This window comes from Falco peregrinus, chromosome 8 (genome assembly GCF_023634155.1).
Source record: "Falco peregrinus isolate bFalPer1 chromosome 8, bFalPer1.pri, whole genome shotgun sequence".
NCBI lineage: Eukaryota > Metazoa > Chordata > Aves > Falconiformes > Falconidae > Falco > Falco peregrinus.
Window position 1 is genome coordinate 6,171,180 of NC_073728.1, and position 26,885 is coordinate 6,198,064.

General features: G+C 42.4%; 2 protein-coding genes across 18 annotated transcripts in view; both read right to left on the bottom strand.

Moving 5' to 3' along the window:
- Nucleotides 1-18,017, bottom strand: part of DIP2A (disco interacting protein 2 homolog A) — a 122,093-nt gene extending 104,076 nt beyond the window's left edge. Inside the window, exon 1 of one of the 3 annotated variants that reach the window (XR_008748623.1) lies at nt 17,597-18,017. Coding sequence is in view for 2 of the 3 variants with exons in the window: in XM_055813197.1 (XP_055669172.1) it covers nt 17,597-17,693 (97 nt within the window). In the remaining variant the exon portion in view is untranslated. The remainder of the gene's footprint in view (nt 1-17,596) is intronic. The other 2 variants (XM_055813197.1, XM_055813198.1) reach the window with 2 other exon arrangements.
- A 1,979-nt stretch (nt 18,018-19,996) lies between these two features.
- Nucleotides 19,997-26,885, bottom strand: part of PCNT (pericentrin) — a 91,714-nt gene continuing 84,825 nt past the window's right edge. For all 15 annotated transcript variants that reach the window (XM_055811592.1, XM_055811591.1, XM_055811590.1 and 12 more), the window contains 3 exons: nt 25,512-25,665; nt 23,493-23,617; nt 19,997-20,397 (listed from right to left, as the gene is read on the bottom strand). In XM_055811592.1, coding sequence (XP_055667567.1) covers nt 20,354-20,397; nt 23,493-23,617; nt 25,512-25,665 — 323 coding nt within the window. In that variant the 3' untranslated portion in view covers nt 19,997-20,353. The remainder of the gene's footprint in view (nt 20,398-23,492; nt 23,618-25,511; nt 25,666-26,885) is intronic.

Here is a 26,885-nt window from a genome sequence, read left to right on the forward strand (position 1 = left end):
ATCGCTCCCTGCAGCTGCCTGACAGGGGCTGTGGGCACGGGGGGTCAGTCCCTTCTCCCAGGGAACAAGCGACAAGACAAGGGGAAACAGCCTCAAGTTGAGCCGCAGAAGTTTAGGTTGGGTGTGAGGGAACATTTCTTCACTGAAAGGGCTGCGGAACACTGGGACAGGCTGCCGAGAGGGGTGGTGGGGTCACCATCCCTGGAAATGTTGAAGAAACATGCAGATGCAACGCTTCAGGACATGGTTTAATGGTGGGCTTGGCAGCCCTGGGTTAATGGTTTGACCTGATGATCTTAAAGGTCTTTTCCAACCTCAGTGATGCTATGATTGTCACCAGAAAGGACTGGGGCATAGCTGTATGTCCGTACAAATGCCAAATATTGACTATTCTGCCTGAAAGTTACAAATCTGTAGTTGTTTTCCACCTGACATAACAGTCACTACATAACACAGTTATGACTCAACACCACCCCTTATGGTGGTGACTATTTCACTTACCACCAAGCCTTTAAAAGATTTTTGAGATAAATGAAATGCACTAGCATGTTTAAATTGACACCTCAAATCATGTTCAAATTTTTTCAATAATTGGTTTAAACATCCATGAGACAAAGCCGCTCCTGTTCACAACAGTCAAATGCTTCAGGGCTCTATATTATTTTAGACTGGAATAACTAAGTCCCTACATTGCCAATACAAGAAAATACAGGTAGCTTTTAGAGTTAAGTATTTCAAATAGCTATAATTCGTCCCTTCATTTCAACTGATGATCAGAAGACACTTTAATGGCCTCATTGCATTTTATAAACAGCTGTGGAACCTTAAATCAACTACATTCCTGTTAATCTAATATGTAGAAGCTGCTGACATGATCTGTAGAAATGCTAAGTTTCATTTACCTTGCCCATTCATCTAATTTGCTTAGGTTTCTCAAGTTCCTCAGTCTTGTCTCTCCAGTCTTGAGGTGAGGGAAAAAAATCCACCAGAGCTACTATCCACTTACCTACCGTGGCTTTTATTAATTCATTAGAGCACTTTGCTTTTTACTTCTGGAAAATTTAGATGCTCTAAAGGTCTGGTAACAATGCTGTAAAAATCTATGTCCTGAGTCCCCACCAACTTCTCCATTACCCATTAGTTTGACAAATTTAAATAAATCTGGGAAGCAGCCCAAGACAATTTTCTTGTAGAGGTTAGGCAATATTACCACAGCCTGTTTTAATCTTAACCATTATTTCATCCAATTTCTATGTAACTGTTATTATGTTCTTTAAGACAGGGCCCGGAAATCTTAAGTAATAAGCTTCTAATAGGAAGTGACAGGTAGCTCTTCAGCCCTCAAAAAAACTACGTATCATTTTCCATGGGAATAATCCAAGGATTAACCTCCAGGCTATCTAATAACATTCTCCTTAAATTTTTAAGTGACACAAAAGTAACAAGAAATGGCTAAAACTCCATCTTTTAATATATTGCCATTACTGTAAGCCAACATTGCAGGAACTCAGCATTTCCCTCAGAGCTCCAGCCTCTCAGAGCCTGAGCTGCACGTGGACACCAGCTTTATTCCTTTCATTGAGATTTCTTGCTCCGAAAAATGTTTAGTGCAATCTTCATACTACTACATACATGTATTTGCATAACATTTCTCTTTTGGAAATGCAATTCCTTCGGCAAAAGAACTGTCTTGGTATACCATTATTAACGGCTCCGTTTTTCAGCCAACATTCCACAGTTTTAAACTTTCCAATGTCACCAAACTGCAAAGCTTTTCTGATTTTTGCATGTGTTTTTTAAGCATGCACTTTGGTCTGGATGAATACAACTGAATACAAATAATCATATATTCTCTACAGTTTTGTGGCTAAATTCTCTTGTGCTTCAGAAATGAGATGTTCCCTTTTTAGTTTCTCTTGGGAATAAGGGCATCATAGTTTTCCACAATTCTTACTTGCAATTTTTTCAGTATACACAACAACGCAAAAACTGTGTTTAAAACACTCCAAAACTGACACAAGTGGATAATAATTCCAAATCCGAACACATTTCTATTAGATACTCAAGTGCTCTTTCAACAGCTAGACTGATTTCCTTATAAATTTAGAAAGTAATTTCAGTTCCCAAATTATGAAAGCTATTTAAAGAGTTCACAATTCTAAAGCTTTTACAGTTGCTAAGGTCCCTTCTCCCTGATATTCTAGAAAGCAGCATTATTTTAACCTTCCTATCAGAAGAAGAAAGACTGAAATCAAGAAATTCTGATGATCCATGTCAGCCATCGAGTCACTGCAGCTAGGGAAGAAAAAAAAAGTAATTTCAAATTCAATATTCTGCATAAAGATCTTCCTTAAGGTCCTGTTGTTATTTTTTTGTTGTAAGCAAGAATAAAATTCACTACAAAAGCTACCAGTGAAGTCCCTTCCTGCAGAAGCTGGAAATCAGTGATGTTATTAACATGGAGTCAAAATACAGTAATATCTACTGGAAACATCAAAAAAAGGTTAAAGACATCAGCGTGACATTCTTTTGCCAAGCGACAGATTTTATGTTTTCTCCTATTTTTAGGCCTTGCTTTCAGCAGCTCTCAGTCATTAAAGGACCTGCTGCTCCGAGCCTCCTCTAATAAATTCACATGTATTCTAGACTCTCCAGGAAGTGTCATGTGAAAGCCCTGACATCAGAAACTTCCTCGAAAACCCTGGAAGAACTGAGGGGAGATAACATTTGCTAATTGGCACCTAAGAAACCTTAGGAACTAATAAGGGTTTGCCTTAGCATCCTTTCTGAACAAAGGTGGATGGTCTCCTGGTAGAAGCACCACTGGTTCTCCCTGTGAATGTGTAAACAGCAACATCCTGAGGTCTTCACGTGATGTTTTCCTGACTGTTTGTAAAGCAGTAAACATCCAGTGCAAAGAGTTTCCTTGAGTCCCAAGCTCCCATCTTCCTGGGGTAGCAGAGGACTGCATTTGGCAAAAAACTGCAACTTTCTACAGCACAAAAAACCAGCACTGAGGTCCACACCTGGCAACATACCCCTGCACATTCTTGGAAGTCCTTCTCTGCCTAATATTTAGCAAACATTTCAAGTAAGACAACAAACATTTTTCAGAAAGAAAAAGAAAGCCTATTTGAAATTGACCCTGTGATGAGAAAGAGGTAGAATAAAAACTTCTTAGCTAGCACTAGCAACGAAAAGAAAACGTCTTCTCTGCTTGTCATCTGTTTTAAGCTGATCTCCAGCTGTCCTGTCATCTCAAGTCAGAAAGGAATATTATGCTGTTAGGTTTTCCTCCGTGTGGTAGAAAAAGAAAGTAGTAGACAAGAGTTAGAGCAAGTGCCAGACACTTGGTAAAAAGAATTTACGCTGAGCAAGTATTGAGACACTGAGGAAAAGAGAATTACTATTTTGAAAGTAACCAACAGGAAGTTTCTTATGATGAGGGTGGTGAAACACTGGCATGGGTCACCCACAGAGGTGGTAGATGCCCCATCCCTGGAAACATTCAAGGTCAGGTTGGACAGAACACTGAGCAACCTGATGTAGTTGAAGATGTCCCTGCTCACGGCAGGAGGAGTGGACTAGTAGACCTTTAAAGGTCCCTTCCAATCCAAACCATTTTGTGATTCTATTCTATGATTCAATTCAAGAAATAACTGGAATAGTGGTTCCTCCTGGTTTTGAAAAAAAATAAAACCACCAAAACCAAAAATCCTCTTCAATTTCTTCAAACATTTCCTCTAGTAAACATACCAATAGATTTTTTTTTTAAATGCTTATGGCAGTTAAGTATAGACTGCACAAACTGGCAATTCAATAAACAATTAAAGAATACTTGGATATACTTGGAATCAAATAAATCATTTATACAGAAAAACAAGTTCAAACCCTGAAGATGAGTCTCAAAGGAGTAACAGTAATTCCTATAATGTTGGTAATTGCATTTTTCTTAAATTTAAGTTTCCTTAGTCTTAAAATACAATCCACCAGCATTTACCATTAAACACTCAATAGCTTCATTCCATTACATGTGTATTACTTCACTGCTATTAAAAATGTCTACAAATCCATAAACCTGCAAAAGTTATTATTTTATCACCTGGTTTATCATCTGACGATAGTATGTCAACATGAGCAGTCTGGAGGTTTTTTCCCCCCTTTGGTCATAAATGTTGTGCTTAGAGAAATATCTCTATTTAAAATAATCTGAACCATATTCTGCCAAAGATACTTCTACCAGTTATGCACAACAGCATTATTTTCCAGTGAACAGTCATATTGTCCTCCTAGCACAAAACTACGATATGGTCTTTACACTGTATCAGTTAATTTTACTGCAGTCATTCTACCAAATACAATACCCAGTGACGGCTGCAAAATAAGTTCTCAAGTTTTGAAGTTCTGAATTTCCCTTATAAAAGGGCATTGAGAAGCTATTTCATGTGATAAAACACTTTTTTGATCACATCAATACTGCATGAGTCATCAATCTATCCAACAGTACCCTTCAGTCACCACGGGGAATTATCTCATGCCAATTCATAATCTCTCTTTATTTAACATTGTCAAAACATTGCTTGTTTTAACACTGCAAGGTTACCTCTTGTTATGATTTATTCTATCACAAACACTAGTTACAGGCTCAGTGAATAACAGCCAGTAATGAAAAAAAAAATACTGGGGGGACAACAAGGAAAGAACAAACGGCTCACAGAATACCTGTCCAGCATGTCTCAAGCAAAGTGTTTGTCTGAAGCTGTACGGCTGCTGTTAATTTCTACCCCTTTACGCAGAAGAGCTTACTGTGCTACCACACTTCTCACTGCAGCACATAACCATACTGCAAACATGACACAGAAATGGCTATTGAGCTTCATGCACTGCATCATGCTGCAAGAGATACCACCTACTTCATTTACAGTCTTTGAGCTTTATTATTCAAAAAATACTCCACGTGCACTTAAAATTCAAAACTTGAAACTATAAACTTAACATTAAATATACAGATGAATGCCCATGATTTAATTTATTGGGCTTGAGAAGCACAATACTGCACCAACACAGCAAGCATGATTGAAGCACTGCAGAGCACGGCTCAAAGTTAAGCATGAAGTACCTATCAGTTCACCTCACTACTTACAAATATCCACTAAAGCAAGGTAAAGCTGCCAAAAAACTTGTGGGTTATCAGTAGCGCTGAAGACTTTGGCCAGAGTTGGGTAAAACCAAGAACAGGTTCTTCTCACAGTCAAGAAAAATCTACCCGTTTATAGCACAACAGTAAGCAAAATCACCCAGGTGGAAGATGCAATGAAGCAGCAGGGCACAGAACAAACAATTACAGGAACAAGTTGTCAGACATTAACTATTCACAAGTTTTGTGTATTTAAAATTATTTTTATTTTTCTCACCTCTGGATGTACATGAGACAACACTGGTCCTGCCAGGGGAGAAGAATAAGCAATACAGGAGTTGTGGAAGCACCTACTCAGCCAGTGAATTTGTCAAATGTTATTTATATAGCTTCCATTTAAAAATTACAAGACAATTTATTTCTTATTACTATCTACCACTTACTGGTTTTTACTAAGCATTCTGTTCCTCCTCCATTATCTCAAACCAGCCTGTCAGCTACCTTCATCAACATGACTATCCTGCTATGATTTTGCAACACATGGGACTTCTCTCAAAGTTTAAGACCCATACAACTTGCTGAGGACAAAAGGAATATATATCAGAATTCACACACTGCCCATTTATTGTTTCTAATCTTAACAGTAGCTTAAGATCAGAATATGGAGGCATAACTACAAGTGAACACTGAATACAAGGGATCCCTATGAACGGAACTTAACAGCTTAAGATGGACAGAAACTCTCAGTAACTAGGAATCATGCTGATGCCTCTACTACAACGCTGTCAGGCTGCAGCTGATTACTCCATTTCCCAAGTAAAATTCATACAGCTAGTCTGTAAGTAATTTTTTTTTTGTCACCTCTCCTGGAAAAGGAGAACAAGTGAAGCTACAGTTATTCCATGTGGTTCTGGTTCCCTTTCTCTTCCTGCTGGAAAACGATGCAAGGTTTCTCTAGTTTAGTGTACTGTGCCACAAGATTCTACTATTAACAGTAAGGCAAATTAAAAAAAAAAAAACACTTTCACTGAAAAAGTGTGATATTCATAGTGCTACCTTTTGTAGATCTTCATTCTATGATCTCTGGAGTAGCCCCTGCCTCCTGCAAACAGCTCTGTTAAAAGAATTTCCAGCACCCAAAATTTTTCATTTCAATTAGCAGCACCTAACCATTCTGAAGGACACCTGAAAAACACCTTCTGTTGGGAAGGAAAGATACTAACTTGCTAATGGTCAGTCTCAGGCACTGATAAATTTATAAACTGATGTTCTATGGAAACAAACACAAACCAAATCACAAGAGTGTCAACATCTGTTAAAACCAAAATTTGAAGAAAACTACGACTTTGCACTCATTTAGGCAACAGTTGCTGATATATCCAATTCTGGCATCACAAGTTTGTAAGTCTAGATACATAATTTGTTCTAAGAGTGTTTCCTGTTTAAAAATACCCATTTCCTTAACACATTCCTCCATCTGCCACACAATCACACTAGTCAATTACTATAATGATGCTTTTAAACAGACCAGTTTACTGCATTATTCAAGAAAAGCAACCCAAACCCTTACAAACAAGGTGGGGTCACTGGAAAGGGAGCACAGGGACAAAGGCACATGCCACCTCTTCTCCTGCACTGTTCCTCAAATTGACATATCCAGCTACAACTTTGGATTTGACCCCCACAAAATAGATTGTTTCTCAGTTTACCAAACTGCTCAAGGAAGACGAATTCACAATCAGCAAAAATACAACACACAAAGCCGCAACAGCCAAACTAATCCTTACCTCACTGGTCTCTTCTGGCTAAATGGTTCAGTAATAAGCAGCAGAAACAAGGCAAAGAGCAAGAATTAATATTTCCAAGCAGAGTCATTGTAATTCCCACGACATGTACTACAACCTCAGCCAGCTGGTTTATATAGCTTAAGTTTCTTAGTGATTGTTACTTAGTAAATGAAAACTTACAACAACAAAAAATTAGAAAAAGATGCTCAAACCTAAATACTTGCTTTCTTCAAACACAATTTCTGGGAAAAAATGAAGGGAAAAATCTTTACTGAGCTTCTAACTCTGGTGAATACTCCCTGCAAATGGAAGTAATCCCACAAAACACAAATTATACACAAACATCTGAAATGAGAAACTTAAATATTTTTTTAAACAACATGTCACAGTAAACAAACATTTTTCCCCAGTGATCCCAAACATCTTTTCCTAACCCTGCCTCCCAGTGTGCTTTAATGATACGATATGTCTGACATGCTTTCTTTGCAACTACAAACTCCTGCATTTTCTTAACATTTTTTATTCCTTGTCATATAAGACAAGAGGTCTCATACTGTGACACTTTTAGCAAATTCAGGCGTCATACCAGCAAGCAAAATGGTCTTGAAGATAACAAGACAGGGCAGCACACTTTTTTAGCCCTCAGTTTCTTCTCCCTACTTTATTACAGCACGCAGTTTCTTTCTGTCAAAAAGAGGTCGGTTCAAAGACCAAGGGTGAAAACCTTACAAACATCATGGGACAGCGTGATGCATTCAGCTGGAAATATTCCTTGCTTTGATACCTTGGGATCATACAAAGCTCCAGGATGGTAGAGACCACTCTGGCACAATGGACAGTAACCAGCAAGAGAAGCGTGCAGTGCAGCATTGCTCATACGCAGCATGTACCACTACAGCCACAGGATGGACCCACCGGTGCATCTGGAGCTGGGAGGTCTGCTGGAGGGAAATGCATCAGCACAAACCCATGAGATAGCCAAGAACCTAAAGCCTGGTGAAGGGGGAAATTCACAGGTGCTGCCCCTTCCACTCCCCCAGATGACACATTCCCACCATGGACTTTGCACAGTGCATGACGCTTACCAGCATCTGTGAGCTGAACCTGCTCTGCACAAAAAAATTGCTCATCCTTTATCTTTATACCATTCACAGTACTTCTCTTTTCAGCCTCGCTGTTGTACTGCCATCCTCCATAGTACATACACCTTTCTTCATTCGCCCCACCTACCCATGTGCCTTGCTGCAACAGTAAAAAATAGAACCAAACCCCCCAGCCCTCTTTGCCTCCAGAAAAGCCACAGTTCCTGGACTGCCCTGCCGAAACCTCTTTGTGCCAGGACAGAGCTGAAGGCCCTCTAGTTATCTTTAAACCACCTATCATTACACATTTTCAATTCTCCACATATAAATAGCTTTTTAAACCCTATGTGATAAAATAGCAAGTGGCTTGTATTTTCCTTGCATCTGATGAATTGCAGATCTGTGGGACACTAACAATATCGATCTTGCACCGTGATTTATGGGAGTTTTTATATTTCAAGCTCTAGAAGGTCAAAATGCTGCTATAACCAGCAAGGCTAATGTTTCATTCCAGGCTGGATCCAGGACAGCTCTGAAGAAACAGCACTACAGATACAGGCAGTCACTGAAAAAATTATTTTGGATATGAATTCATGTTGTAGCTACGCTGAAGTATTGGCAACCTCCATCATTTTCCCTCCAATCCAGTCCAGCTCTGCACCCAGCTGGCTGTAACACTAAGCCAATTCAACTCACTACATAGCTTACAAAAAATAAAATAATTAAAAAAAAATGTCTTTCTCGTCTGTTAATTTGCTGCCACTGTATCACAGCATCGGACGGGTACCAGATATAGCTCAAGATAAAAACTTGGTGATGGGAATTCCCCTTTTGGCCAACAGCTCCTTCTTCAGTGTAGCTGCACGGTGAAACAGCACCCTACCCAGAACCCAGGATGGACACAGGCCCCCTTCCAGCTCCCTTCCCAGCAGCAGCCAGAAAGCAGAGAAGTGAGGCAACCACTGTAAAAACTGAGGTTCTCTTGTGCGCAAGATGGGAAGTGGACAGAACGAGCTCCCGCTGCAGCAGAAGGGTGCCCCCAGACTTCATCGGAAAACCACTGCACAAAGGATAATAGGGCAGAGAAAGGGAAGTAGCAAAATCTCAGTGTTAGAATCTTTCCCAGCAGTAAGGAAGGAGCTAGCTGAACAGATACGGCCAATATATACATATATGTATGTGCACACCCTTTAAACTTCATTATCAGCTTCTAAATGCAATCAACAGTTTCTGCAGTAGTGTGGAATATTGTTGTAAAGATAAATAAGGAAACGTTACCCTCATAACTCTCTTCTGAAATAGCTGTTTGCTTTGGAAGGGACTCTAGGGGAAAGATAGATAAGCAGGAAGGAAAGAAACAAGAAAACTGGCAAAATGGAAAAAGAAAAAAACTCAAGAATTTGAGCCACAACAAATTATAACAAAAAGCCAGAATAAAAGATGCTTGCAGCTATCTTCATAATACTGCATCAGCTATTAGTGCATTTTCAATGCATAGTAGAAGAGGCATAATTTTGTCAGACCTTTCTTGCTGGCAACCACGAGGAACACTGAACAAGAAGTTCCTGCTCACAAAGGCATGAGGCCCAACTATATTCAGCAGCTATAAGAGGTCTATCCAAATTCTTAAAGGGATGCACACAGAAATAGCAAAATGGAAACATCTTGACCTTTAAAAGGTAACAACATGACAGGGAAGATTCTGAGCTCCTTTCTTCACTGTTTTCTCAATAAACTTCTCAGACACTCACTAGGAGACACAGGAAGACGCACAAAAAATTCAAGGAGGTTTAAAAGAAAGCAGGTTATCAAAAAGGAGGAGTGAATAAAATGCACTTGTTAGGAGGCAAGCCAGACAATGCTGCATTTTTCAACTTTGTGTCCCGTCGAGCATTGCCGGGGTAACAACAGTTGAGAAAGAACAAAGGTGGTAACAGAACAGTAAGAAAGTAGAAGGCTACAATGATGATTTTGAGGCTTTAATGATTCAGCCACACATTTCAACTTGGTGCCCCGAGTTCTGCATTGCAGAACTGCTTTCTTCAACCTTAGCCCAAGAAAATCACTTTTTTTAATCTTACTGCAGATCTTCAAGTGTGGGTCTGCAACCTTCGACAAAACTCAGGAGAATGCTCCAGGTTTGTTTCCTTGAAAGCTACAAACCTCGTGCCAAGAAACTGTCAAATACTTCAATATTTATTCCAAGGTAAACATACAGATTCTTTATAAGCAAATGATTGTCACATAATCAGAAAGACTGAAATATTTTGCCTCTGATTTGCATACAGGTACAGTAAAAAGATCTTTCTTCCAGTAACAGAACTGGATGATAATCTTTAACTCAGCCGTATGAAATGTTATGAAGCTGGCATCTTGAATCTCTGTGTCATGCTGTTCTTCAGTCCAAAATATACCCATAACCCTTCATCAATGAAATCGCACTCCAGAAGAAAAGACAAACAAACAAACAAAAAAACCCCAACAAAACCCCACAAACCAACAGCATTTTAACTACCAAATGAGAAAAAAAACCCCAAACCCCAAATCACTTCATGTTCCCAGGGCTGACAGACCTTGATTTAGTTTTGGAGGGAAGGATAAGAAGGTAGAACACAGGACAGTGTTCAATGTTGATTTTATAAAAGTCTATTTACTTAATAAATACATGCATGTATAATTGTAAGGGAAGCTTACTTTTGCATGAAAACAGCTGGAAGAAAAACATATTTCCTTTAATTCTCTTTGAGTACAGGTTGCCATCATACTCCTGCTCCTCAGCAGGATTTAACCTTCCTTGCAAAGCAGCATACAGAAGAATAACAGGGTTTAAAGTCCAGCCCTCTGCCACAGAACAGCTGAAGTCTGAAAGAACTCAAGTTCAACCCAGCTCAACCCACTGCTCCAGCAGTGGCAGCTAGAGCAGCCTGCCCAGAGGCACATCTAAAGAAATCCTAAAGGAATTTCTGACAAAGGTCACCCATGTCTTAGCTAGATAAAACCCAGCACTTCACAGTTATTATTGTGTTGCCATTCAGACTAGCAATGAATTAAGGTATCTCCCAGAAACATAGTGACCCACCACTTAAGTCTTCAACCTCAATCTCCAACAACTGCAGTCAACCATTCAATGCAGGATAGGTTATGAATGAGGCAGAGAGTATTTTACATTCTTCCACTCAAACACAGTGAAGATGATAAATTTAAACACTGGTTAACTAGAGCAGAAATCCAAAAGACCAGAAAAAGAAAAAGCCCCAACCACCTAACTGGTCGAGTCTGAAATTCTGCTTTGATTGGAAAGAAAGTTGATGACCTAGCACTCCCAGTTCTCCCAGCTGTGCATTTTCTGTTTCCTCAAACTGATAAAGATAACACAACAATCCTTTTTCTGTAAGCCTTTAAGTATATCACCATCACTCCTAAGTCGGAAGCCACAGATGTCAACATAAGACTGGATGTCCTTATGTTTTCTGCAGATTCTCACTGCTCACAGAACTGTTTTCATCAGAAACAGCTAAAGATAGAAATGTAAGGATGCTCTCAGCTAAGACAAGACACCATTCTTGACCATACCAAGTAAGGCTGTTATTTCCATTTTACAGTTTAACAGAAACAGTATCATTAAAGCTGTCATAACCAGTAAGGAAAAAAAATCTTCACTCCAAACATCACCTTATTAGACAAGTTAATTTGTGTTTTCTACCATAATCAGAAAGTTTTACTTGGAAAAAAGTGGGCTTTAAAAGCAATCTAGTTTTCAGCTGCTGCTGCTATAAAAGAAAATTTAGTTGTGACCAGAACACAGCTTCAGAAAGCTAAAGGCACATGGCACCTGCTCTTTAATGACATGGTTTAGCTCACCAGTCAGAGCAATGGGACAAGACAGAGCAATGACAGCCCGCAGGGCAGCTAGCTCACAGCCAGCCTGTCAACGGCTGCAGGGGACTTAGCATCCACTGGTGCCGTCAGTGAAAGAGAACGGCTGGGAGAGCAGTTCCATCCAGCAGTAACACCTCTTGCCTGTGAAGCCACCAGCTTTCACAGCAGGCAAGAGATCTGCTCGCACATAGAACAAAAAGAAGGTTTTGGAGCAAAGGCCTACCACTGTGAGGGCAGCAGGTTTCATCTCCTAGAACTTATCCTCAACGATGGCTGAAAATGCAACTCCATATACACATTCACAATGCTCATTTCAAGTAGCAGCAAATTACATCCTCCACCTCTTACAGACTGTGAAAAGCCCCTCCCTTCCTTTCTAACAATAATCCCATCATACATGCATTAAACAACATAAATTTAAGAATGACAGGAGATGAGAGTGTGATTAAGAGACCCACTATTGAAAAATTGGGCTCCAACAAGGCCAAGCCATTATAACTAGATTCTCTCAATGTTTCCGGAAGGCAATGTTAGCTACATCATTGTGTAGTTTTACAATCAAAATTTGTGAAAGCAAAACCAGTTTAAACACAGGCACACTTTGATAAAAGGATTCAAATATGCTAGTACCCATACAAGGTGCATTTGAGCTGGCTGCCGCTAGTTGGCTTATATACAATATAGCATTAAAGCAGCAAGTATTTATAAAGAATACAACAGTAGCTGACCTCCAGACAAGAGCTGGCAGAAAAAGCTAGCCTTGTTCCATCAATTGATAGTCACAAACAACTAGCCCTGAAGACCTTCTTCAGACACCTTACATGACCAGAGTTAAAGGATCCCTCGTGTACGGTAACCATGAAGCTTGCAATGGCAACCACTCCTTGCCACGGGACTGTTTTATAATAAATAAATAAAATAAATCAGAAACCTGCTTCCCTTTGAACATTGCATGACTATTTCAGTCATAAACCAGACCTAAGGATATGAGCTAGCCCGAAGGACGTCAGCCAGTCACGGAGACCTGCGCCAGGTATGACATGTGAGAACAAGCTTTTAAGACTTACTCAGTCCCCATGGGCATTTGGCAAGCCCCAAGTACTATCACACAATTAACAGTTTCTGTTGGAGAGGCCCAGAAATTAAGCAACAAAGATGCTGCAGGTCAAGTTTCACAGACTACCATCCACTTACCGAGCATCCGTCTCCCCAGTTTCAACAGCTCTTCTCCCCAACAGCCTCGCACTGCATTTACTTCCAAGCGTTAAAATGAAATCAGAAGTGGTAAATTACTGCAATATGCAGAAACGCCTTTTGAAGACTTCCGTAACAGAAAACTACCAAATTAAGACCAGAATACACTTAACACCCAAATACCATGCTTTATCATAAAAATATTAGGTTAAAGTATGCATTTATGTGCGTGCAATTTCACATACAGTATTTTAATACCACAACAATACTGCTAGTGTAACAAAAGGAAGTGAGTTAAAACTTTTCAACTCTGACCACTACCTTTGGTTTTTATAAGGAAGGTGTTCTGCCCAAGAAGAGTATTTTCTTATCAATTTATTTAAAAAAAAAAAAAAAATCAACCACACTGCTAGTTGGCTAATATTGGCGAGTTATTACAGTAAGTATTTGCTAGAGCATCACTGGAATATTTGCAACAATCAAAAATGTCAGACACTAAATACCTTCAATTTTTTTCAGTAAACCTTTCTTCACCTTCTTCCACGCTGTATGCATTACACTACCTGCAGTACTTCAAAAACCCCCCAAACCCCACAGATAAAGCTTCTCACACACACCAATTCTTCCTTTCTTAAATGGTAAACCAAATCCGTATATTTAATGTTTAAAGCCGATCCGATATTCAGACAAAAAAAAAAAAAAAAGCAAAGCATTTTAACATTCACACACTGGTCCAACCGCCACATGAAAGTCTGTAAACCCACATTTTTCTTTCCTCAGGTTTTTATGTAATGTTTACTGAAGGCAAATCATGTTATGCATCCAAATGGCCCAGTCTCGTCAGAACCACACAGCAATAAGTACAAAAAATTTCCAAGAAAAGACACAAGTGTAGTCATATGTTCTTGTAAGACTCTGAAAGACCAACATATATTGTCCTTGGACTAGAAAGAACAAGTGAGGCATCTTGTTGCACAGATGACCTGGAAGAAGCAAAATTGACCCAATTCCACATCCCTTCAGCTGACAGGAGTAAAAGTGAGGCTGCTCGAACAGTGGAAGCGCAGCACCTAGCGCTCTTCAGAAAGAGGTCTTTAAATGTCAATATTTATTTCTGCCAGAGAAAGGGTTTCATGACCTCTCAAGCTTATCTCTCTTACCCAAAACACACATCTCATTGCATAAGCCAGCAAATTATAGCTGTGCGCCATGGAAAAAACTACAACACAATCTGGGAAAGCTCTGAAAAGGAAAAGCATAAAAACGAGGAGCCTTTTGCACAGACAGCAGTCAAAAGTTGTTTTGAGGCACAGCTTTCTAATAAAATGTGGTTTTCATGAATGGACAAATTACACAATTAACATTTGTGTCCAAATAAGACCTGCTCTTCAAAATTAGCATACCTTAATGAAAAAAAGCATGCAAGTACATTTAGACACATAAAAGAACACACAAATATATGACACGCTGTCATAAAACAGGTACAGGCTTTAAAACAGCACATTCATGTTCCTCCTACAAAATCTCCACTGCAGATTGGATTATTTTTAAAAAAAAAGAGGGATCTATAACCTTAGTTCTCTTTCAGAGCATAGAAGAGAAAAACCCACACATTTTATAGTAACTAATAAAAAACTGAAGTACTGGACTTTCACAGCATCACTTTCATGCTTTTACAGAAGACCCTGCCAGGCTGATTAGGTAACTGCATCTTTCCATGACATAGAAAGCTGCAGCATCTTACAGTCTTAAGGTAAGTAAGCTTAGTCTACAGATCAATCGGCTACAATTCAGCTTAGCTGCCAACCATCATCTCAAAACTCTCCTTATCTCCCAAAAAGGTTGTGGCAGATCTCTTCGTTTTCACTAAAAGACTAATTTTTTCAGCAAGAAATTACAGTGTTGATATAACAAAGCAACACAGCAGCACCGTTCTAGGGTTTCTTTTATACCCACAACTATTATTTTTCTAGTACATGAAGAATACAAACAATTGTCAATCTTTGGATTGACAATTAGGATCTTGTAAAAGTGAAAGGATCCATAACAAGACCTGTGACTAGAATTGTAGCAAGAGCTGGAGTTCCCTGCCCATGCAAAACTCTTCTAAACTAAACACTCTATTTGGGATTTTGAGCTGTCGTTAGAAAGTAGTAAAGTACTGTGATTGTCTTCATTCTTCTTCTACATGTAAACGCAAAGACTCTTCCCAACCTTTGCTATGACAACCTGGGGCAAAACCGAAAGACGTTTTTAATAATCTTCTTGATTTATTTACAGGTGAAAATAAAGTAGTCAAAGAGAACATATGTTATTCCTGCCCCAGCAAAGCATATATGACATTTCAATTAAAGTACACAGCCAAAGTAGAAAGGAACTTGCTCTCAAGTTTCTTCTTTTCCTCCCTTCACGCTTCCTCTCAGGTTGTGGTAACATACTCCCAAGCACGACCTTCTCTAATTACAGCATATTCAGCATAAAAAAATCCCCCATTAAATCTCCCTGCGGTCTGCCCGTTTTCACACACACACAAGCCTTCGTTAAGGCAGAGGTCAGCTACGACATCCATACACAAAGTACAGAAGAACACTGTACACCAGTAAAAAGGCTGCTGAAAACTTGAGGAAGCGGTTGTCAGCAGAGGACTTCCACTATGGGCTGATTCTGCTCATATAAAAAGAGGGAAATAACTGAGAATCTCTGCATAGATTCAAATGCAAGCACCTAAACCTAGATCACTATTCCTTCATCTCCAAGTTCTGAATATTAATGATAGAGGGGTCCATTAAAAGCAGCATATACAAACATCAAGTGACTGCAGAATGTGACCACATAACGTATTACCAGATGTTGAAGAACTACCCGCAAATGCTTTCAAGTCATTCAAGCAAGGCAGAAAAGGGATTGCATCCAAGATAATGAACTAAGTCTTCAGAGTGGTCAAGAAATTTGAGATAATGTTATTACTTTATCTGTTCACTTAACTAACGCAACAGCTATACAGCAATACAAATTTCAATATCAGATGCACTGCACTAAGACACTTTGCAATCACTTTAGGTGTTTCAAACATTTACCATACTGCAGAGCCATATGTATTAAAAAAATAATGTATATATTCCAGTGGTTAAACAAACACAGAGTCAGGACCTACGCAAAAGAGAAGCCAACCCAAACATATCCTGGCCGATCCACAAGTGCCCGCAGGCACACAGGCAAGAGGCACTGTACAAAGCATGGCCGCAGTGTGAGAGCACCGGGGTACGCGGCTGCACGCTACTGTGTCTCGGAAGTCACAGGAACTCCTCTCACACAAGCAACAGTACGTATCAGGTGCCGCTTCCCACTGCTCTGGCAGACATGCAGTGACACGTTAAATTTGGACAACAAAGTTACCGATCGTATATTTTTCCTCTGTCTCTGCACCAAAGGTTCCACACTGGAGGTGACAACAGCCAACCTGTGAATCATTTCCTACACCACAACATAACCAGCCAGCATATTAAGGTGAAATAACCCCAGTTATGCCCACCTGAACATACTGAGTTGAAAACTGCACCATCTGAGGAGCAAACTGAATGCTCCTACACCAGGACCACGGCACTAACAGGTTTTCAGACAACACAGCTAGGGAAAATGCCACAACCGCTCCCAGAAAACGTTGTCCCAGTCTTGTCCAGCCCTTGCGTGCTCTCCTGCACCAAGTGCCTACACCTGCCTGTCTGCAGCGCGGGCCGTGCCAGGGAACCAATACATTAAAAAAAAAAAAAAAAAAAAACACAACAAAAAACCAAGTATAATTTCCAGAGGGGTCACAGAAGGCCTGTTACCACCAACCACAAGCCTGGAGGTGGATGGAGAGGCACTGTGCCTTTGGAGGGCAGCAAACCAACAGATGGGCACAAGTATATTGTCAAAGTGAACCTCCGCCTGGCGCCACATCTGCGCCGCCGCCGGCCCAGGGCTCCTTCACCGGAGGCGCGGCGGGAACGTCACCGTATTTCTGACTGGAAACTTGATATACAGGGAAGGGTAAAAACGTTGGGGCTTATGGAGAGAACAGAAGCGAGAGACTTGAGCTTTCAGTTGTAAGTAGGAAGAGGTATATTTTTTTTTAAATGGTATTTTCAGAGTATCCAGCTGCATGCTAACTGGCCGCCTCGGTGCCTGCTCAGATCGAGCGGAAAAATACCTCAGGGCCGTTGCAAAACGCCTCTGAAGAGGCTCCCCCGCCGCTCCCACCGGGCGCGGGCGGCAGAGGCGGGCGGTGCAGCCGCGTCTCCCAGCGCCGGGGATCCCGGGCAGAGAGGGGCCGCGACTCCCCGCTGTACGGCTCCCGAAGCCGGCTCCCCTGCCAGGGCTGGCGGCGGGACGAGGCTCCGGCCGCCCCCGGCCCCTCCGCGGGACCAGGCCCCCGCCCCGCCCCGGGCGGACGGCGGAAGCGCCCCGCGGGCTTCCTGCCGCCGCGCCGCGCCGGCCCGGGCCCCGCCGCCCCCCCGTGCCCCGGCGCCCCTCACCCTCCGACAGCTCCAGCTCCAACTCCGCCAGGCTCTCGCGCACCTCAGGCGGCAGCGGCACCGCCTCCAGCGAGCAGCCCCCGCGCTCCGCCGCCATGGTGCGGGCGAGGAGCGAGCGGGCCCCGCCACAGCCACCGCCCAGCGCTGCCTCAGGTGGGGCCGGGGGCGGGCAGGGCAGGGCAGGAGGAGGCGGCGGCCCCGGGCCGGGCCGGGACAGGAGGAGGCGGCGGCCCTGCCGCCCCGCGCAGCCACTGCCGCAGCCAGGGACGCGTGCCCCGCGCGAGGGGCGGGGCGGCCAACGGGGGAGGGCGGGGCGCTCCCAGGCCGCCCCGCGCCAGCCGCGCGCACGCGCCCCCTGGCGGCGGGAAACGAGGCGGCGCGGCTGAGGGGAGTCACCCGCCCGCCGCACCCGAGCGGAGCCGCGGCCCGGCGGGGCCCGTCCTGCCCGGGCTCTGCGCGCCGGGCCCCCGCCGGTGCTCCCCTAGCTCCCCCGGCGGTGAGGGCAGGACGGCCCGCGGGAGGCGCCGCTGCGGGCGGGCCTCTGCACAACCCGTCCTCTCCCGCGTGCTGCGGCTGCCCTTCCCCGTTCCCCACCTGCTGGTGCCGTGTCCCCTTCTGAAAACAGCGAGACCGCACGTGCTCCCGCTTCTCCCTCTCAGCAGAAAACAGGACAGGGACAGAGCCCCAGTGGCTGCTCTCACAGCCCTTCCCAGGAGGGGGCACGGACCATCTCACAGAGCCGAATTGCACTGCGTGTACCTGGGAACACAAGAGCCTAGACGTAAAGCAGTGTTTGGGCCTATGAAAAGTTTAAAAAAAAAAAAAAAAAGAAAGAAAAAAAGTGTCTTTTCGATAATTCTGTGACTATGATTTCCTATGCAGTGCCAAAATGCTTCAGCCTATGACATCGCTGCTCATGCTGCTGAGGTCAACACACTGCAAGGGGCATGGCCCTTTGTGCAAGGGGCACAAGAGGGCACAGCCACCGCACCGGTACTTGGAAAGGCAGGAGGCTCCAAACTACCTGCCCACACCGGGCAGAAACACCTCTGCCACGGTGCTTCCCTGCCCTTCAGAAAACCGTCTGGGACAAGGGAGCTGACAGGAGCACAGCCATAAGCAACACGTTACCTATAGTCCACAGATCCCGGTAGAATGACAGGTTTGATTTCTTCTCTGCAGGTTTCTTTCCTGAATAGGGAGCTGCAGCGTCGTCTTCTTCTTCCCCTCCACCCCAGCCATCCTGCCTGTGTTTCTGGAAACAGCGAATGCTTAAGGAGACTATCTTAGAGGGGCCGCTTCGGTGCCTGTGGGGCAAGAGGTCTCTATGAAGGGAGGAAGCAGGGCAGGGGAATAATACAGCACTGACTGTCACAGCAAGGTCCCTACTGAACGCGCAGCTGAATGCGAGCCCTGCAGAGGCTTGGGCAGAGGCAGGAAAAAGCGCTGTTGTCCAGTGGTGCTGTGTGCTTGGCTTCCGCAGGTGGTGGCGGGGAGCTGAGCCGGGGAAGCCTCAGCAGCCAAAGCATCAATTTACTGATAGCTCATGTTGCCTAGAGGTGAACCCCTAACAGCCAGCCTTACTTCATTCACAGCTCTCATTTCCTAGAAGGATGAGGCCAACTATGCATAGGAACACTTAAATTATCCACTGTTCCACTATGCTTAGATCTGGCACAAAGCGCCAAGGGAAAATAGTGTTTGTTCCTAGGGCTTTTGTGTACACATTAAGGCAATACTTGAATTGTTTTCACCCTATCAGTCACTGACCTAAAAACAGTGCATCTTTGGGACATTAAATTACTTACCCTGTAGACTGATTTAAAACCATGCAAATGCAAAGCCAAAACAGATCCGATTCTTATGATGTGTCAACCTATGAACACCTGGGCATGCCGAAAAACCAACTAAATACACACATAAAATTTATCTTTTGTCCTTTAAAAGGTGCTCTATTGTCCACCTACAAGTGCCCGATTTTAAAACTAGTCATCAATGGCAACATCACTACTTACTGGCTCATTATGAGTACAGGCCCTAAGGTCTAATAGCCCTCCTGCTTTCAAAGTCAAAATTGAAAGTGCGGTTTATGCACGAGTGTGAAATCACAGATTTCATTTAGTGCCAGTGCATATCTTGGTCACAGAAGAGCTAAGGAGTGGTGGCTTCACATGGAATTGTAATGCAGTAAGAAAGACTGAGGGGGGGAGGACTGACTTACTGTAAAACCAAAAGAGCAAACCCTAAATTCACAGAGAGCTACACATGTTTTCACATTTGGGAGAGTATTTTAGCTGTTCTGTTAGTGAGAACAATCCTACAGAAATATTAAAACCCAATTTTAGAAACAGGAAAAAAAAAAGTAAATAGGTGGAAACAAATAACCATACAATGTAAGAATTCACTAATAAAATGCCATTTAATAACTTTTTTTACACGGAATCCACCTATACACTATAGAAAAATAAACACCAAAGACACTCTCGCCAACTTTCAATACAGTGATGCAGGCACACTTCAGCTATTAACTTAGTAGTAATTTCACATGAGAACGTAAAACATTGTTCTTACTGAAAAGTAATTTCCTCTTAAAGTACTAAAATATAATAAAAAGAGTCATATAAAAATCTGCAAAATCACTGCCCTTTATTCAGTTGCACAAGAGATCACAAGTGCCTCCCCATTCAGTATGGACCAACTTGGAAGGAAGTAGTAATGCAGGGGGGGTGCGCAGTACAGATTTCAGAAGCATTCTCATCAGTTTTTCATGTTTCTCTGGCGAGGTGGGCCTGGAACTTGTCCTAAATTTAAACAGAACAAATGAATATTAGAAAACTGCTTGTGTTATGAAGCAACAGGGTGCAGTTAGCAGCAAGTAATTTTCTCAATGTGCTTCATGTGAGCTACACTGAAAGCAATTACCATTTTCACGAGCCACCTAGGAGCAATACAAAACAAGATTTGAAAGCTTACATGTCTGCCAAAGCAAACCTTCACACATTAAGACCAACGCTCCACCACAGCCCTGCTTTACACACAGCAACAGGGCTGCTCAGTTCAACTCCGCCACTCTTGTAGTTATTCAATATACGCTCTGCTGCTGGACAAGGTCTCATCACTGAGTAGATGTTTTGAAGTTCATTAGAAACTGGGAAATCATTCTGCTCACAGCACGGTTCTAAAGGGCGCAACATCATTTTGTAGTTCCTGACATCATCATCATTCTGGTAACATGAAAATTACGGAAGTTATATGCACTTTCCACAGAATTCTTATTAATGGTGCCCCAGTTGGGGAAGACTTATTCCAAACTTAGCACAAAGTAAAATACCTTATTTCTATAAATGCTCTCAGGTTTCAATTCTAAAATTCGTTTATCCATCTATATCTGCCATATACAGTTGCAGTATTTGGGGGTGGGGGAGGGAACACAACAAAACCCCGCAAAGTGACAGTATTAAGCTTTCTAGGTAAAATCCTGCTGAGAATAACATCAAAGTTCCTATATGGAAGTGTCACTGTAGCTGTTGGCTTTAGTGATATAAGCAAGACCAGGATTTGTAAGCAAAGCTTAGCCTTTTTTAAACAAAAAACTTTTTTTTTTCTTTTAAATTATATCATCTCAGCCAGAAAAACAGGCAATGTTTCAGACTTTCCCCAGAGCTGCTGTCCAGCTGTACCAGGCTCCCATGAATGTTGACAAAGCCAAGTTCCCTCTCTTTCTAGAGAAACACGTAATTTTAAAGTTTGATTTTTTAAAGTTAAGACGAAAAGTGTGTTAGGAATGTAACATGTTCTCATAAAGAAACTGCCTCAGAAGTTAAGAATCATTCTTTTTCAAAAAGCAGTAAAGTCAGTAGTCACAATAAATAATGCCTTTTATAAATCGTAGGGAAAGTGAATGAGAGCAATACAGCACCTCTACAGTACAGAAGAAATGTTCAGACCTGGTACTGCTGAGGAGCCAGTGTGGTAGATACGATTTGAATGAGCATCTGCAATGACTGCAGGGCCAAGAGTCATTACTCAATGCTGTGATCAGTGACTGAATCCCTGCCTCTTGTCCCATAAAAATCACCACGGAGGTGGATCTGCTGACAGTGACAACCAGAGAAGTGGCCTGCAGTAAGAGTACTGGTGACTGGCAGAGATTCTTATGGATATGGTCAAATATTTTTCTCATCTTGGCACAACCAATATCAAGGCATACATCCTTGGACAAAGGCTAAAGGAAAATTACAGGAGGCAAGTCAGCCTGGGAAGCAGCAGGTGACAACGATTATGCTTAGCAAAAGGGACATAAGATGCTGTAACATGCAAAGGAATCCATACAGCCCTCCCGCAGTGCCACAGCCAAGTATCTACCTGGCCGTCTTCCCAGCTTTTGACTGAAATTCTGGGAAGCCACGGGTAGTGGCTGGTGGAAGGAAGTAATCATCAGTGCTTGCCTAGAGATCAAGGACCATAGTGACCCAAAAGCAGCATCATGAAGTAAACTGTGGAGATGAGCAGCCAGAAGTAACATGGGGAAGAAGCCAGCCATAGCCCATGAAAGGGATAAAGGCTGGATGAAAACGTCAATGGCATTACCTGACCTGGTGACCCATATTAGCTCAGACCAGGACACTGTATCAACCTGGATGGGCGAAGCAAACTTTAGGGAAGATGCACCAAAGACCCTAGGGCAATAGCTTCTCAGGAGCTTCCACACAGGAGGCAGCACTGGAGCTTTGTGCTTCTCCCTGGGCTTGGGATGAAGCTCTGTGTTATATCCCAGCGTGGACCGTGGTCATCACGATCCCATTCCCGTCAGCCATTTGAGCCAAGATGGGTGCCCTCCCCCCGCCACCTGCTGGGATCGGTGTGCAGAAGCATGGCATGGGCTGTGTGAGCAGGCTCTGTGCACAAACTGTCATTGTATATTATAGAAGTACATTGTAAGTACTGTGTTGCTGTTTAATTTATGTTGCTGCCCTGCGGTGGGAAAGGCAGACAGCAGGAGTCTGCCCTGCAATACGATGGCTACACATATAAACAAGGAACAGGTTATCTCTGTATTTGGTCTAGCACAAATGACCCTGCAGCTGGAGGTCCAGCTCTGTTGTTCATAATCCGGAGATACTAATACACTGCAGAAGGTTTAGACAGGCGTCTCAAAAATAACAGAACATTGGAAAACACATGTAATCATATCTTGATAGGAGATGATTTGAGGATGATGTGATGACAGTTTGTAAGTACTTCCCTGGGACAAGGAGTTTCTGTGATATAACTAGAGATATAACAAGAGCAACTAGACTATTAAACTAACTAAATTAAGTCTAGAAATTAGGTGGAAGTGTTTTAAATAGCAAAAGGTAGGTGCCACTACCATCCTTTGTGTGCTCCTCAGTCAATTTTAGAACTAGATGGCTGTTTTTACCAGCCTCCAAGGTTTTTTTTTAATCTACTGTGGAATATAAGGAAGCAATAAATGAAGGAAATACTATATAGTTTGTGTTGCAGAGAAAGCCCTGTTCAGTTATTACAATGGTTGTCTTTGACTTTAAAGCAAATTAGTTCTACATACAACTTCATTTAAACTGCAACACTTGCTTACTTAGACAATAACAGGAGGGGGGGCGGAAATCACATGAAATTATTCAGCCTTATATTTGAAGAATTTCACTAAGAACTTATTCTGGGAAATGTCACACTTGGACTAGTTTTAGATATGATTCACAGAAAGGTTTCATATCAGAGACTTACTTAATTCCCCACACCCCCCCTTACAATTATTCATTAAAATGATGCTCTTTACATGCTTTAAGTGTTATAGGCAACATGTAGGAAGAACCTTGCAAAAAGCAGCCCAGGCTCTTCTGGCAGCTGTGAGGGATAACAAGGTTGTTCTTACCGTGTAGACCCCCTAGTCTTTGCTGGATAACCTCCAAGCGGTGGATGTATTCCGTTAGTGACTGTTCAGAATCCTGAGTAGATGCAAGTGCCTTTTCTGAAGCTGAAGTTGTGGATGGATGCAATCTTAAAAGGAAAACACATTATTTATTTCTTCTCATACTATATACTCAAATCAATACAATAAAATTTAAATTCATATTGGCAGTAATTCGTGCAAATCAAACTGGAACAACAGCAAAAACCACCACAAACTTACATATAAAACACTATGGACTGGGTGGATTTGTATATAGGGGAGTCAAAAAAAAAGCACGTTTTGATTAAAGCTGGAGTATCTATGAATTTGTCTCTGCTGATACGCAACACAGAGCCCCTCAGGTAAGAAAGCTGCATTCAGAGGCAAGTCTAAATGGCCCAGCGGGAAAGGACTCACTTCTGTGGAGAAGGACTGAAGAGGAACATGCTGCATCCAGACATGTCCTCTCCTGTTCAGCAGGTAAAATGCCATCTTGAAAGACGAGGTTGAAGAAGGGGACTCTTCAGATGGTATGCTAGTTTCCTTTCTGGACATTAACAACTAATTTCAAATACTAGCAGAAATCTACATCGGAGGGGACGCTCTGCACAAACATACTGCTATTTGGAGTTCAGATCTATTCCTTCCCCCTGCACTTTTCCACCAGCGGAAGGTAGCTCCTGACCATCCCTCCGTTCTGCTAGCTTTGCCAGCAAACAAAAGCAGCAACAGGCATCGTTTAACCTATCGTGGACCCGCATTACGCTTGAGCTACCCCTAGCCCAGTCACACCGAGTAATCGGTCAGGGGCTACTATTATTAACACCTCTGTTCCCAATGATACGGATGACTTTTCTTGACCAGTAAGCTGCCAGCTACTGTTTGTGGCTGTCAGACCTAGAGATGTGCCAGGGCAGAGGAATAGGGCAGGGGTAGAATTAAGTCTTTTGGGAAATGCTTGCAGGTCTCAACTCTCCAAAATGTTTTGCTATAACCTATGCAAACCAGAACACTACCTGTCCTTCGTGACAAGCACTGTCCTGTCCCCCAAGCCAGTCAGCAATGTTAAAAACCCTAACATAATTGGGAGCATCTGCTGTCTTTGCGTACCTATAGATCACCACAGCTACTTCCTGGCTAGTCTTGTCCTTTATGAGGAAGATTCTTGCCTGCTAGTTGCAAGTTTCTAATTTAGGAAGGAGGTTAAGAAACAAACAAAACGTCCCAAGCTGACAAGACCAAGAACAGCTATTTTCCACATCAGCTCCTGCAAATCCTCACTTTCAGGAGGAAGCTGCATATGAGGAGTGGCTTGAGAGAGGATACACTACAGCCAGTAATGGATTATGCAATGCCTGAGGTTACTCTGGGTCCCAGAAGAGCCTGGGAGTGGGAAACTCTGCAACGACTGAAGGCCACCTTCTGCCAACTCAAGCACAGAGCTTGCAGCTCAGGCACTGTCATAGCAGCACTGTGCAGAATGTTACCTGTGACATCCAACCCAGCAACAAATAGCTGGGATTGTATTTCTGTGCAGAATTGGCCATAATTCATGAAAAACTGCAACAGCACACACCTCGCAAGTTCTCCCCTTCCCGTTCTGCGTGCACACACAGAGCCTGAAGGCTGCTAATACTAATGCAGCGCTGCCATATGGTAGGGGAGCTGCTTCCACAGGATGCTCAGAAATTAACTTCCAGCTTAGCAAAGGCAACGAGAATTACCCCTCAAAGGCTAACAGACATAGCCACTGTAAACCCTGTAGCCTGTCCAAATCAGATCGGGGAACACCACTAGGAAGGCTCTCAGTAAGAACACTAGACATGCTTAAAGCAAACAAGAAATTTTCTTCTCCTGTAGCATCTTGAAAGAAATAGAACATTTACAAGATGTAAGAAAGCAAACTCCCCTTCTTCAAGTACTTCCTCCAATAAGTGGTTACATTTTTATGAAAGACCATCCATCGGGGTGATTAAACACAGGCAGAGAGTGCAGACTGACCTGTTGTGTGAGCAGTAGGAGGATCTGGGGGAGTGGCTCACAAATCTTGCAGAGCTCGTTCTGTGGCTCAGCCCAGTGTCCCTGGTTGGGGGAGAGCTGACGTGAACAGCTGGGTGCTGCTGCTCTTTCAGAATTTCTGTTCTAGCAGCAGAGGCTGTGTAAAATAGGAAACAGTTAAAAAACTATGCACTGGGAACCATTCAAAACAGGCTATCATAAACATAACCAATTAAACCCACAAGAATTACAGCAGAGTACAACTGTGGTTTTCAATGCAGCTAAAATACATTTTCCACAGCTAGCTGTGTTTTTGGGGGTTTTTTTTTGTTTGTTTTAACCAGATTTAACAGAAGTTTGACATTTCAATATTGAACAGCTGCTTCCTACAAACTGTGAACGTGCACTCTTTTTCTTTCTCCAGACTTGCTTTTTCATCAGCTGTTGCTATATCCGTACAGGGCACGTTCCAATGGTTAATATGAGCAAAATACTTATTTCAATAAATTTTTAACGTTGTTTGCTCTAAATATATGTTACTCTTGACTTAACACTCTCAAACTTTAGAGAGATCAGAGAAAGGAAGAGGGCTTGTTGTTTGGTTTCATAAGGGTTTGGGGTTGAGGATGGAGTTTTGTTTTGTTTTCATTCAAAACGAAAAACCCCTTCAGATAAGTCCTTCAAAATCACAAAAAGAAATCAAGTACTTTTTAATGAGGCTGCCAAGGTGCTATTTTGTAGTGAGGTAGAAAGTTCAGCATGCATTTCAGGACTCACGTTTCGTAGGAACTACACCGTAGTGGTTTTATGGAGGAAGCTAAAATACTTTAAGTATCTCCAGGAACTTAGAAACGGTGAAAATTATGTAGTACCAGGTAATTAAAAACATACCATTTTGTTTAGTGTTGAAAAGCCACCAGTAATGGAATATTACATAAAACGAGACAGTTCCACAATATTGGGTACTACAAGAAGATGCACGTTTGAATTCTTACAAACACATCCCTAAGTAACTCAAAGGAACATAGTCCTTGCTGAACTGCACCAGACCATCTATCCATCCACTCCACTTTGTCGACAGCACTTAAACTCCTAAGGAGATCATTATGGGGTATGTGCCATCAAATTAAGCCTCTTCTGAACTTCTAGAACCACTTAAAACCCTTTTTCACCTCTAGTAACACCAGCAAGTACACCACTTCTAAGGCTTATTTTGATACCACACGTACCCATTTTAATACTATTACAGCAGCATTTGTCTCTGCCTTATGAATAACTTGTGGCACTCATTTCCATTACAGGTAGCTTCAAATTGTCCAAAACATAATTCTCTGAGTTTTATGAACATGACGGAACTTAGTTTTGCAGCTTCAGCAG